The sequence below is a fragment of the Coregonus clupeaformis genome, unplaced genomic scaffold (genome assembly GCF_020615455.1).
Source record: "Coregonus clupeaformis isolate EN_2021a unplaced genomic scaffold, ASM2061545v1 scaf0048, whole genome shotgun sequence".
NCBI lineage: Eukaryota > Metazoa > Chordata > Actinopteri > Salmoniformes > Salmonidae > Coregonus > Coregonus clupeaformis.
The window spans coordinates 962,212-977,274 of NW_025533503.1; the positions used below are offsets into that span (position 1 = coordinate 962,212).

The 15,063-nt window shown below is 43.4% G+C and overlaps 1 protein-coding gene across 1 annotated transcript in view; it reads left to right on the top strand.

Annotated features, from left to right (window-relative positions):
* Positions 1–1,839: 1,839 nt before the first annotated feature.
* The window catches only part of LOC123483237 (E3 ubiquitin-protein ligase TRIM47-like), a 69,352-nt gene continuing 56,128 nt past the window's right edge, over positions 1,840–15,063 (top strand). Inside the window, exons 1-2 of the mRNA XM_045212762.1 lie at positions 1,840–2,436; positions 2,861–2,956. Coding sequence (XP_045068697.1) covers positions 1,840–2,436; positions 2,861–2,956 — 693 coding nt within the window. The remainder of the gene's footprint in view (positions 2,437–2,860; positions 2,957–15,063) is intronic.

The window sequence follows — 15,063 nt, forward strand, 5'->3', positions numbered from 1 at the left end:
GTCATTTTTGACACCCTGTTGCTCAACCTTCAGGTGAAAGCACAAAAATGGCTGACAATCTAGAACTGTTCTGTTGCTCCGTCTGTCTGGATCCACTGAAGGATCCGGTGACTACTGCCTGTGGACACAGCTACTGTATGGGCTGTATTAAAGAAAGCTGGGATCAGGATGATCTGAAAGGTGTCTACACCTGTCCCCACACTCTAAACAATACTGGGTTGTTTGGTTGACCCAAATGTTGGGTTGCAGGCGTTGGGTCACTTAGTTGGGTTGTTTTCTTTAAAAACTGCTGGGTTATGGATGCTGGGTGTTGGGTTATTGTTGCTTGGTTATTGAGATATGACCCAGCAGGTCAGATCAGAAGACTGTAGGCATAGTTTAGTAGGGGTGTGGCTTTCAGATAGTTATTTTTAGCCACCCATGAGAGTAAATATAATTCCTGTTCATCTGGTCTGTTGCGTAGTTAGCACATGTTAAGGTTGAACATTGACATTTTTGTAGCTTCAATTATGCTTATAGAGTTTCCTAAAAGTCCACGTATGTCTCATTGTTGGGCTATGATACAGTGGTATACCTTATTATAATATGTAATAAATACTCTACATATTATAGAATTATTTAATAAGGAAAAATTGAGTTTACAGTATGTAAACGCCTTAAAATAACCTACAGTAAGGATGACATTAAAACAGACCCAGTTGCTAAGGCAACCAAGCATGACATTAAAACAGACCCAGTTGCTAGGTCAACCAAGCATGACATTAAAACAGACCCAGTTGCTAGGTCAACCAAGCATGACATTAGAACAGACCCAGTTACTGGGTCAACCAAGCATGACATTAAAACAGACCCAGTTGCTAGGTCAACCAAGCATGACATTAAAACAGACCCAGTTGCTAGGTCAACCAAGCATGACATTAGAACAGACCCAGTTACTAGGTCAACCAAGCATGACATTAAAACAGACCCAGTTGCTAGGTCAACCAAGCATGACATTAAAACAGACCCAGTTGCTAGGTCAACCAAGCATGAGAGTAAAAAATACCCAACTGATGGTTAAATTAACCTATGTCTCTATACATCAGTCTCTGAAGACACCCAGCAATGGTTAGGATTATTAGAGAAGCTTTTCCTGCTGAAAGGCAGTTTCATTTCATCTGGTTGCAGAAATAATTCATTGGATATGTTCATAACCCCGTCCACCTATAAGATGTGGGGGGTTTCTGTCTGACTAAGAAGAGATACAAAGAACTCTGATTATAAAACGTCTTCTCTTTTTAGTCCTAGATATGGCTAGGGTTAGGGTTACTGCTGAATGTAGTAACTCTAACCCTGACCCTAGGCCTAACAGTAATAACCACACTGTAATGTAAAGTATTACCTCATTCTCAATGATCAGTCAATACATACAGTATTCATTTAAACTACAGTATATTGTATCAATATCAACCCCCCCCATTACAACCACTTATGAATTATTATAGACACTTATAATCAGTGTTATAACACATAAGTGTATTATAAGGCATTATGAAGCTTATTAAAATAATTATAATATGTACTTCATAGGAACTGTTACCCTTTATATATTCTAACAACTCATATTTGTTAGATTTATTCCAAATGAAGGGCCCTAACCTAGAAACTAAAATATTTGTCTCCCTCTCCATGTTGAACGCAGTTCTCTCTCTATCCCTCCCTCCCTCCCTCCCTCCCTCTAACCTCACCTATCTGGCAGATCCAGAAAGTTATAGCCCTCCAAAAAACTCACTTATGTGGAAACGAAACTGATCTGAGTCTCTGTGTCGTCTGTCTGTGTGAGAGTGAACAACCATCCAAATGGCTCAGCAGGGAGTTCTGCTGGACCAGGACCAGTTCTGTTGTTCTGTCTGTCTGGATCTACTGAAGGAGCCGGTCACCATCCCCTGTGGACACAGTTACTGTAGGAGCTGTGTTGAGGGCTGCTGGGATCAGGATGTTCTTAAAGGGGTCTATAGCTGTCCTCAGTGCAGAGAGACCTTCACTCCAAGGCCTAATCTGAGGAAAAATAACATGTTGGCTGAGATGGTGGAGAAACTGAAGAAGACAGGACTCCAGGCTGCTCCACCTCCTGCTCTGTGCTATGCTGGACCTGGAGATGTGGCGTGTGATTTCTGCACTGGGACCAGAAAGCAGAAAGCCCTCATGTCCTGTCTGGTGTGTCTGGCCTCTTACTGTGAGACTCACCTCCAACCTCACTATGAATTTCCTGCTTTCAAGAAGCACAAGCTGGTCAAAGCCACCGCACAACTACAGGAGAAGATCTGCTCTCATCATGACAAACTGCTGGAGGTTTACTGTCGTACCGATCAACAGTGTATCTGTATGCTGTGTACAATGGATGAACATAAAGGCCATGATACAGTGTCAGCTGCAGCAGAGAGGACTGAGAAACAGGTAAGACCAGAACTACTTGTTGGTGACTGTCTGATAAACAAAGAATTAAAGATACAGTAGGAACTAAGGCTGTTTGAATATGAGATCATACAAATGAAATCAATCCACGGCAGAACAAATATGAACACAAACCTTGAGTATATTGGGTTTGCTCCCAATGTATCACCATTTTCTGAACTCAAACACTATTATCATTCCGAATGCCCTTTTAAGAGTTCAAAGTTCAGTCTCAACCCCTTGATACATGTACACCTACCATAAACACTATAATCATTAACATAGCAACATAGAAAATGTCATATGGTAAAGGGACTTCTTCAATATATTAGACCTTCCTCTCTATGGGCCCTATGTCACATTACTATACTATTGATCTACTGGACAAATAAAGCTTGATAGCTCATTGAAGAGTGATTCTCCACAGAGGCAGCTGGGGATGAGTCAGCAGAAGGTCCAGCAGAGATTCCAGGAGAGAGAGAAGGAGCTGAAGGAGCTCCAACAGGCTGTGGAGTCTCTCAAGGTGAGTATTGTTGACCAGAGGAGAGGCATCATTTCACTTCTCTCCTCCTGTCAGAGAGAGGGAGATAGGTAGAGGGGCCCCTATCCAATCCCACTGCTGGGAACAGGCTGTCTGGACCCCTTTCAGAGAATAGACTGCTTAATGTAACTGACGGGTTATGAACCCGGGTCTACTGTGGGAGAAACCATCATCTTGACCAAAAGGATATTCCCTATTGTTCTGACTGATTTAAAGTCGCAAGCGGCTCTACCTCTTCACATAACCATGAGTAACCATGAGCGACTCATGTCTTCTATACATTAACAGGGAGCTCTCTCTCTCGATTCAATTAAATGGGCTTTATTGGCATTGGAAACATATGTTACATTACCAAAGCAAGTGAAATAAATAATAAACAAATCAGAAATTAACAGTAAATGTTACACTCACAAAAGTTTAAAAGGAATAGAGACATAAAAATAAATCAAAATCAAAATCAAATGTTATAACTCAAGTGCAAACAGAGTGAGCCATTCGCCAGACTGAGTTCTGGAGGTGAAATGGAAATGAATGAGGGAGAGTTAAGTGAGGTAGATGGTGTGGTGAAGAGCTCAGAACCAGAGCCTGGCATCAATGGACATGATAAAGAAGAATCTGGTGCAGTAGGAGATACATTGTTGTAGAAAGTGGATCCATACCTTTTGGCAGATCCATTTGTGGTTTCAGGGTGGGTGGGAAAGGAGTTGGGTGCAGTTGAATCAGTGAAGGTAACCTGTAGTGGACTTGTGATATTTGTTTGTGTTTCTTCTGACCAGAGGGAGTGGGCGCTCCGTGTCACGCAACTTGGGTCAAGATCTGTTTCTTGCTTTGCTCTTAGGAACAGGGCACCATTGAAAGGAGTGATTTCTGGGGTAGCGTTAAGTGTGGAGGTGGAGCAATTCAAGTTTAAGCTTCCTGGTGTTTGTGATGCCCGCCTTTTGGTGCAACACAGACCCGGTGGTGAGCGTGGTGAAACAGAGGAGTCACTGTCAGTCCTTTTGAGTTTTGAGTCTTTACCCAACAAAGTGTTGTTAGGATATATCAGTTATCATGTTAGAGCTTTTGTGCCGAATCCACTGTGCTGATTCAGGTGCAACGTTTATGGTCATGTTGCAGCAGTTTGTAGGAGGGAGATTCCAAGATGTGGGAAGTGTGCAGGAGGGCATGGGATAGAGGTTTGTGTAGTTTCGGTGGATAAAGTTGTGTGTGTCAACTGTAGGGATGCCCATGTTGCTGGGGATCTGAAGTGTCTGGTGCGAGAGAGGCAGGTTGAGGTGCCTAGAGTCAGAGTAGTGCAGAAGGTGTCGTATGCTGAGGCAGTGAAGAAAGTAGAGGAGGATGGGTCAAGGGTGAGAGATCCTGAGAGGATCCCTGTGAGTAGTAGATCTGTGCCAGCACAGAGGGATAGGCCAACGAGTGATATATGCTTTAGTAAAGTTAGCTTCTTAGATTTCATAGCAATGGTTATCAACTGTACCGCACAAATGGAACGTAAATCACAGAAAATGGATGTTGTGGTGGCAGCTGCAGAGAAGTATTTGGGCATACAAGATTAGACTTCAGAAGAGTTACAGGGTGTGTTGAGTGGTGGTGTCCCGTCCTCCCAGGCCGTTGGCATGGTGCAGGAGCAGATAGGGTCAAAGTAGTGGAATGGGGTAATGGGTATTTAATATGTAGGGTTAGTTGGAAGGGTGTTTTTTTAAATTATTATAGTTTCCCCTTTTCCCATTTTGTATCACATAGTAAACTGGATTTATATTATAGTCCAGTAGGGGCGGTAATGCAACATATTGGATACCAACCGCCGTTAAACTCCAAAGAAGAAGAAATGTTACGCTGTGTACAGTGTTGTAACGGTGACTCTGTCTCTCTCATTCCATCACTTTTGCGGTAGTTGGTTGTGTGGGTCTCTGGTTATGAATGGGGTGCTGACAGATAATCATTGATGGATATTTATAAAGCTCTGATCAGGACGACAATTGATTATGAGTGTATATTTTATGGAACAGTGAAACTGGTTGACAATTACATTGGTAGAAGTTTTTATGCATTTTTACCACTTTTCACAGATGGATCCAAGGACCCAGATAGTGGGCTCACAGGAGCAGGCGTTTACGTTCCTGAATTTGATGTGCAGATATGTCGAAGACTAACAGATGAACTGTCAGTATACTCAGTTGAACTGTTGACGATAATAGTTGCCCTCCAGTGGGTGGAGGACGTACAACCTGTTAGAATTATAGTATGCTGAGATTCTCTGTCTGTATTGAATAGTTTATAATCTGGTAAATCTAATAGGAGTGACCTACTATTGGAGTTATTAATGTTATTATGGAGAATTGAGAGAATGGGTTTAGTAGTGAGATTCTGCTGGGTCCCAGCACATTCGGGTGTGGAAGGGAATGAAATTTTAGACCAGTTAGCTAAAAGAGCTTTAGAACTAGATATAATTTATATTAATGTTCCACTGGGTAGAGATGAGGCCAAATGTAAGATCAGAGCCATTTTGATAGATGTGTGGCAGAAGAGATGGTACTCTGAGCACAAGGGCCGGTATTTATATGAATAGTTTACAGTTTTACAGAAAGGTCGATGGACCAAGATTCAAAGGTCAGATTAGGAAGGAAGAGGTGGTGTTTACTTGATTGCGCTTAGAAAATTGTACATTGAACTCGTCATTACATCTGGTTGGCAAGCATGGGAATGGTTTGAGTGTGGAGGGTATGGTCGATGAAACGGTGGAGCATGTGTTGTTATATTGTTGTAAGTATGTTGAAGAGACGGAAAGATTGAAGTGTAGGGTCATTGAGGTTGGACGGGGTTGGGGGGGTTTGGAAGGGATTTGGGGGATGGGGGAGGGTCTATTAGAAGTTAGTAGGGCTCTTCTTTATATTCTCAGAAGTACTGAGTTAGGTAGGAGGATTTAGAAATGTTGGAAACTGTGATTGACCACACACTCCAGCACAGTAGGTGGCGGCATGCACCTTTAACGTTGGTTTGTGGACCGCCATTATATCATAGAAGAAGAAGTTGGTTGTGTGAGAGTTTTGTGGTTCGTGAGGAGGGCTACTATTATTTTTTCTTTTGGTTCTTGCGTATTTTCTGGATTTATTTTCTCATGGTGGAGGGTTTGTTTATTGGTTTCCACTGTTTATCGTTTAGAGTTGAGGGGGGAGTAGGGGTAGTTTGTTAGGGCGGCGTGATGGCCTCAACCGAGTGGAGAAGAAACGCTGTCGCTTCGGGTGCGTTCCGGAGAAAGGTGTGGAGGAAGTTTTGCTCATGGTCGGCGAACAGGTTGGAGCGGAACATCTGCATCCAGAATGAACAAGGTGGTGGTTGTGTTAATGAAAAAGGTTTGTCTTGTTGTGAGTGGGATTTTTGTGAGGGGTGTGTTGTTGCAGATTTCGCCTCTTTCGACAAGAGTTGTGGTGGCTAATCAGCCTCCGTTTATTACTTACGAACAGACCGCAAGTAGTTGGTTCGTTTTGGTAATTTTGCAAGTGGTTTTCGTGTGCTCTCGTCTGGGTAGCAAGTGTAGTCCGTTAAACATGTTGTCTCTTTTCGTAGACCAATATTTATTTCTTAACAATCTTCAAGGTTACGCAGGGGAAGGGTGGAACACAGGGTTTGCTAGCACAGATAGTTTTGGGTGTTTCTAGTGTGGGGATGTAGGGCATAATGCTAGTGCAGACAAGCGCGACCAGCCGGCAGCGGGGGCTAGGACTAGGCTGGACACAATACATTTTGAACGCCTTTTTTTGATAAAACTACTTCATTGCATACGCCATGGAGACCAGTTTCATAATATTACCATATGTCCCAGATGCTTGCCGTAGTTTAGAAATAATAGGGCATGTTTCACCCTGCCAGCTCCTATTAGTTGTATTGAGCTCTGTGGCACCAACTCGCCTAATGAAAGTTCTATTCCCAGCCCATTGTTCTGCGTCACAATGCCAGCTTCACTATTGTTGGTAATGAGACCAGCCCGTATTAACATTGTTGCTTTACCTCAGGTAACTTATTATTAACAAGGTTATGACTACTAGGTGAGCAAACTCACTGTTCACCTGGGTACACCTTGTGGTGACCCACAGTGCTACGTATGGTTGACGCATAGCAATCAAACATTAAACATTTTCTGGTCACAGTTAATCATATTTTCTTTCAGAAAAAGGTGTATAACCTAAACAAAACGCATGTCCGTCCTCTTTTTCTAGATGTGGCCGATTTAAACAACCAGAATACATTTTTTCAATTAAGAAATAACCGTAACAATTTCTTTAATATATTGTTTCTATATTAATGCTGGGTAATTTGATATGCATCGAAATCTGTAATTTGGTAGGCATTGAATTGAGCGAATGCTTCTTTTGTTCACTGAGTTGTAAACTAAATGGATAGGTGTAGCTCATTGATTTATAGATCTGACACAGTTGCTTCCTCAGATAATGAGCATAGCAAGTGTCGTGAATGAGGTATGTAGTACCCACAGAAGGCCACAGGGAGGAGCAAGAGAGCTATAAACCTATTCATTTTCTTTGCTTTACATACCCTAAACCTAACAATCAATCAATCAATCAATCAAATGTGTTTATAAAGTCCTTTTTACATCAGCAGATGTCACAAAGTGCTATACAACTCTAAAAACTCTAACCCTACTTATAACCTATTTTAGCCTTAACTCTAACCCCTAACCCTAATTCTAGGGTAGAGTAGCCTAGAACACATTTAGAAACTATTTTAGTAATAATTTTATGTTAGTAAATACCATTATAGTACTAAATAGCATTTATTGTTATTTTTTAAATAAAACCTATGTAACCTTTATTAGTCATTTTATTATAGGTATTATTGCAAGGCAGAACACTTGATAAACAACACATTTGTTTTATTTTTTAAATGTGGTTTGAACTGGGTGTGACCTAGTAACCTCTATGTGAAAGTCCATTGGCATTTCATAGGTGGGGCAGGTTTGAGACTGATCTCCAGAATTAATAAGAAAAATACACTTTATTTCTCAGCTGTCTCCCCAATGTCTTTACGTGAATAAATAACTTTTAATTGCTAAATGTTTCCAATAGATGGCTGCATAAAACCACAAAGCATCAGTTATAGGCTACAAGCATAAAATAGCATGCAACCAAAGACTATGTCCAAAAAAAAAAAACATGTACTCCTGGAACTCTGAGGTTGTCCCATTGTTTCCTTTAGGGGAAATATAGGTATGTGTCTTTATTTATATGATTTCTACGCTGCAGTACTGAGGGCTGGAGCAGCCTGAGGAGGGGCCACCACCGTTTCCACCACTGCAAGTGACAGCAGAGACTGGGGACTGGCAGGAGAGTCCGGAGGACTTACTGACTTTTAACACTCTGAGCTTAGTGGGAGTGAAGGGGCATCAGTGGCAGGGGGTTGTGGGGGCTGAGAGCATGGCAGGGTATAGGTGGAGGGGCTCTATAAGCTCCCAGTGCTGGAAAGGTCAGGGGTCGTCCAGTGGAGGGTATTACATGGAGCCCTGGACACCAATAGCTGGTTGGCTCGGGTTGACCTGGGAGTTGGGGAGGGGTGTCCGTTTTCTGCAATGACAGACTGTTCATCATGTTTTTTCTGTGTTGCCAGGGTAATGCCATTACTGTTGACGCCTTAGGGTTGAGTTTGAGTTGTACAAAACGATCAACAGTGTGGAGATGTTTCAGGAGGTATGGGGGCTCATGGGGGCTGTCTGTACGGCTGGAGAGGAGGGGTTGGATGGACGGTTGGAATGTGGTGCTGGTTGGTGTATTGTACTGTGGTGTTGGGTACTGGATAATGTGATTGTGTGGAGGTTGTGGTGGCACGCAATGTGCTTTTAGGGGTGGGGGTGGGGGTGTTCGTGTAATGAGGATGGCTCATTAAAGTAAGACAAGTCAGTCTGTCTGTCTCTCTCTCTCTCTCTCTCTCTCTCTCTCTCTCTCTCTCTCTCTCTCTCTCTCTCTCTCTCTTAACAGCGCTCTGCACAGGCAGCAGTGGAAGACAGTGATGAGATCTTTACCGAGCTGATCCGCTCCATTGAGAGAAGGCGCTCTGAGGTGAAGGAGCTGATCAGAGCCCAAGAGAAGGCTCAAGTGAGTCAAGCTGAAGGACTCCTGGAGCAACTGGAGCAGGAGATAGCTGAGCTGAGGAAGAGAAGCACTGAGCTGGAGCAGCTCTCACACACAGAGGATCACATCCATTTCCTCCAGGTAACTCAACTGCCTTGATACATGTGATATGAAAATTGAAACTCTCAATCATTTGGTTCTGCTCTCTTTGTCTCTGTCTCTCTCTCTAGAGTTATCAGTCTCTCTCTCTCTCTGTCTCTCTCTCCAGAGTTATCAGTCTCTCTCCGGTACCAGTGTATCTTCAGACTTACCCAGCATTGTTGTCCGTCCTCTTCAGTACTTTGGAGATGTGAGTAAGACTGTGTCTGAATTGAGAGAGAAACTAGAAGACGTCCTTAAAGGAGAATGGACCAAGATCTCCACTACAGGTGTGTTGAAAATAATAAGAACATCAACTTTAGACCATTGAAAATTCCCTACTAGTCATATACACGTGGAATATGGTATGATGATAACATTCCCTCTCTCTGTGAATGTGTTTGTGTGTCTGTAGTGAATATAGTGGATGTTGTACTGCCTCCAGAGCCCAAGACCAGAGAACAGTTCTTACAATGTGAGTCTCTTTATTCTGAAGTAACTAACAGTCTCTTTTTACTGACACTCCTAACAATCCCTCTAGAAATATATAGCAATAGTAGATCTAATCAAAGACTGGGTATCTATCTGACTCCTCATATTTCTCTGATTTGATCTCTGCTGTGCTCTAATCAAAGACAGGGTAGATACAGTATCTGACTTAACTTATTGTTCTAACTCCCCTCATTGGTCTCTGCTCTGCTCTTCTCCCAGATTCCTGCCAGCTCACACTGGACCCAAACACAGCACACACACACCTCTCTCTGTCTGAAGGGAACAGAAAGGTGACCGATACAGACCAAGAACAACCATATCCTGATCATCCAGACAGATTCACCAACTACTATCAGGTTCTGTGTAGAGAGGGTCTGTCTGGACGCTGTTACTGGGAGGTGGAGTGGAGTGGGTGGTGTGTTACAGCAGTCTCATATAAAGACATCAGCAGAACAGGGACAGATGGTGCATTTGGATACAATAACAAGTCCTGGAGTTTACAGTGTCGTAGAGGTAGTAATTGTTTCAGACACAATAATGTTGAGACTAAAGTATCAGGCCCTCAGTCCTCCAGAGTAGGAGTGGACCTGGATCACAAGGCAGGTACTCTGTCCTTCTACAGTGTCTCTGACACAATGACCCTCCTCCACAGAGTCCAGACCACATTCACTCAGCCCCTCCATCCTGGGTTTTGGCTCTATAATGGTACTGCTGAGCTGGTTAAACTGTAGTAGGGTCCACATAGATACTAGTCATGCTGGTGTAGTCTATAGCTGAGCTGGTTAAACTGTAGTAGGGTCCACATAGATACTAGTCATGCTAGTGGTGATGGTCCCCAGATGTGATGATTCATTCTGCTCTGTTTTTATGTACAATGATTTGATTGATTTGATCTTCAGAAGATGTTGTGAATTCCAATTCAATGCATTCATATTATTTGTAAGTGCAACGTTTTAATCTTATAGATTTACATTAATCATGATGTATGTTGTTAATGTATGTTGGTTGTCATTCAGAACCATTGAAATGTTTCCTCAATTGGTTCTCTGTCTCAATGTAATTTTCGTCAGTATAATGGAACAGGTAGTGTTATTTACGTGCTAATTGAACTATATGGGCCGGTTTCCCGGACACAGATGAAGCCTAGTCCTAGACTAAAAAGCATGTTCAATGGAGATGTCCGGGAAACCGGCCCTAAAATTGGCATCTTTTATTCTCCCATCCTGCTCAGTCAAGCAATATTAATCCTGTCCAGCAGGTGGTGCTATTAACCAAACAATAAAATCCCAGCATATATCTTGACTTATAATAATAATAATAATATGCCATTTAGCAGACGCTTTTATCCAAAGCGACTTACAGTCATGCGTGCATACATTATTTTATTTTTTTGTGTGTATGGGTGGTCCCGGGGATCGAACCCACTACCTTGGCGTTACAAGCGCAGTGCTCTACCAGCTGAGCTACAGAGGACCACAACTTGTCACTCAGTATATCAGTAATGTTCAGAATTGTACTTTAATATCATTGGAGATTGATGGTCTTTTTAATCCACTATCTAGAGTCAGGAACAGATTAAGTTAGGTCTGCTACTGTTCAGTTATTAAATATGATTCATGGTGATGGGAAATAAAAAATCCATCTAGTACTAGTTTTCCTTTGCTATTTATTCCAAGGTGTGTCTTTAACTTGTAAATGGATTGTGTTGAAGCTGGCATGTGGTGTGGACGATAGAATAGAGTGAATAGAGGAGAGAAGAGAGGAGGAGAGGAGAACATCATATAGAAGACAGATAAGATAGAGAGACAATTCATACCCAGGGGAGTTACTGACTCTGGCCCAAATGACACCCTGTTCCCTACGTAGTGCACTAGGCTACTTCTGACCAGATCTAAAGTAGCGCACTACATAGGGAATAGGGTGGAGATTGGAGATTTGCTCACTGTCATTAGAATGAAGATTTCCATACAGGAGTTACTGTCTCTGTCCCAAATCTCTCCCTGTTCCCTACGTAGTGCACTAGGCTTCTTTTGACCAGATCTGAAGTAGTCTTCTAGATTTTACATGTTTTCTCCCTGTCATTAGAAAATGACAATATGTTAATGACTTTACTGGTTTCCTCCCCCTTTGTTTTTATTGGTTGTGTGTTATGTGTGTTGTTGTGTTAGGTTTTTCCCCTGTGTTCCTAATGGAAAATCCATTAACAATGAATCACAAACAAATTATATTCCAGTTGTGTTTAGACAACTTCATGGCTGACATCCCCCAGTTCTGTTAAGACCCATTGAACTGGGTCACATTCTAAATGGTCACTTGTATTGATAGTCCATACTGGGCCTAACTGGGGTTAACCATACTTGAGGATTTCTTTCTGCACACATATTCCCTCATCTCCAGAACTTTACCTGATGTCCCGTCTCTCTCTCTCTCTCTCTCTCTCTCTCTCTCTCTCTCTCTCTCTCTCTCTCTCTCTCTCCCCCCTCAAACCGTATAGAAAGCAGACAACCTCAATATGGTTTCATTCCTGTAGTTATCAGGACACATGGGGTGTGTAACTATTATCTCCTTTCTAAGTTTGAACTTGTCCACTTCCCTTCATGGATTTAAAAGGAAATGACTGGTATATGTAAACTCCCTCTACCCCATGCCAACACCAATCCAATGCTGTACAATTAATTCCATAGCTTAACATGGGAAATGCTCACTGCCTCCCATAAGAGTCATTGAAGCGTTGGATGAGATAGGACCCTGCCTTCACCAGGGGATATTTGTTGGACCCGTCACAACAGGTGAGGAGGGCCTCATCCTCCAGCTGCCCAAAGAAAGCCAGGGACTGCCTTGTGCTCCAGTCTCCAGCAGGGGGCAGCAAAACCCTATAGACCTGAAAGGGAAAGTGAGGAGTAAAAACCTAAGGTGAATTTACATTGATGTTTCCATAGAGACCTGAGTCGTATTCACTAGGCACCAAACTGAAGATAATTAGCTGAAACAGGGAGGGACTAACTGAACGAGAAAAGTTTTTGATGTTTGTACTTTTAGGACTTTTCTATTGGTTCCATTACAACAGGCAAACTCAATCAAGCACTGCTTATTAAGTATTCAACATGATTTTAAATAGTAATTGAATGAAGGTCTGTTTCTACATGCAATAAGCCTGTAACATCTTGTATGATCTTATGAGGTAACAATGTGTCAAATGGAAGGACAAGTCTCACCACTGAGAGGAAAACATCACTGGTCCACCTCTGCATCAGGTCAGCTATGTTGATCAGTACTTTCCCAGGGATGCTGGGAGCAGAGATGAACTCCCCTGACCTGGTACCCACCTATGGAGTTGTCATTTTAATATCAGTTTAACCCCATTACTGCTATAACACACATAAGCCATGTTAATAGAATGAAATGGATCCAGGTTCCATTTATTCTACAATAGATTTACTGCCTGTGGAACACTTCTCAAAAGTGGTCTTAAATCAAGGTGACTGCAGGTCTCAATCCCAAACGAATGGGGGAAGAATTAATTAAATGGCCACCCGGACTGATTTTACACTGCTGCTACTTGCTGTTTATCTATGCATAGTCACTTTACAAATGACCTCAACTAACCTGTACCCCCACACATTGACTGGCAGAGCTACTCCACCTCAAGAATGACCCCCTGTATATAGCCTCATTATTGTTATGTCATTTTATTGTGTTACTTTTTGATTTGATTTGTTTTTTAAATTTAGTTTATTTTGTAAATATTTGCTTAACTCTATTTCTTGAACAGCATTGTTGGTTAAGGGTTTGTAAGTAAGCATTTCACGGTAAGGTCTACACCTGTTGTATTCGGCGCATGTGACAAATGTAATTACATTTTATTTTATTTTATTTGAAAATGGCACCATCTAGAAAGATGGCATTTAGAGGTATGGAGAAACAAGATTCACACAACAGAGCTGACCACAACTGGACTGGACTGGCTGGGATATTTTCTTTACACATTGTCCTTTCAAGGATGGTTCCAGAACTTGGCTTGACTCAGCTCTGTAGTGTTAGCCAGCCCAGTTTGGCCCTGCTTGACTCAGCTCTGTAGCGTTAGCCAGCCCAGTTTGGCCCTGCTTGACTCAGCTCTGTAGTGTTAGCCAGCCCAGTTTGGCCCTGCTTGACTCAGCTCTGTAGCGTTAGCCAGCCCAGTTTGGCCCTGCTTGACTCAGCTCTGTAGTGTTAGCCAGCCCAGTTTGGCCCTGCTTGGCTTGACTCAGCTCTGTAGTGTTAGCCAGCCCAGTTTGGCCCTGCTTGACTCAGCTCTGTAGTATTTGCCAGCCCAGTTTGGCCCTGCTTGACTCAGCTCTGTAGCGTTAGCCAGCCCAGTTTGGCCCTGCTTGGCTTGACTCAGCTCTGTAGTGTTAGCCAGCCCAGTTTGGCCCTGCTTGACTCAGCTCTGTAGTGTTAGCCAGCCCAGTTTGGCCCTGCTTGACTCAGCTCTGTAGTGTTAGCCAGCCCAGTTTGGCCCTGCTTGTCTTGACTCAGCTCTGTAGTGTTAGCCAGCCCAGTTTGGCCCTGCTTGACTCAGCTCTGTAGCGTTAGCCAGCCCAGTTTGGCCCTGCTTGGCTTGACTCAGCTCTGTAGTGTTAGCCAGCCCAGTTTGGCCCTGCTTGACTCAGCTCTGTAGTGTTAGCCAGCCCAGTTTGGCCCTGCTTGACTCAGCTCTGTAGTGTTAGCCAGCCCAGTTTGGCCCTGCTTGACTCAACTCTGTAGCGTTAGCCAGCCCAGTTTGGCCCTGCTTGGCTTGACTCAGCTCTGTAGCGTTAGCCAGCCCAGTTTGGCCCACTTGACTCAGCTCTGTAGTGTTAGCCAGCCCAGTTTCGCCCTGTTTGACTCAGCTCTGTAGTGTTAGCCAGCCCAGTTTGGCCCTGCTTGACTCAGCTCTGTAGTGTTAGCCAGCCCAGTTTGGCCCTGCTTGACTCAGCTATTTAGCGTTAGCCAGCCCAGTTTGGCCCTGCTTGACTCAGCTCTGTAGCGTTAGCCAGCCCAGTTTGGCCCTGCTTGACTCAGCTCTGTAGTGTTAGCCAGCCCAGTTTGGCCCTGCTTGACTCAGCTCTGTAGCATTAGCCAGCCCAGTTTTGCCCTGCTTGGCTTGACTCAGCTCTGTAGTGTTAGCCAGCCCAGTTTGGCCCTGCTTGACTCAGCTCTGTAGTGTTAGCCAGCCCAGTTTGGCCCTGCTTGGCTTGACTCAGCTCTGTAGCGTTAGCCAGCCCAGTTTGGCCCTGCTTGACTCAGCTCTGTAGTGTTAGCCAGCCCAGTTTGGCCCTGCTTGACTCAGCTCTGTAGTGTTAGCCAGCCCAGTTTGGCCCTGCTTGACTCAGCTCTGTAGTGTTAGCCAGCCCAGTTTGG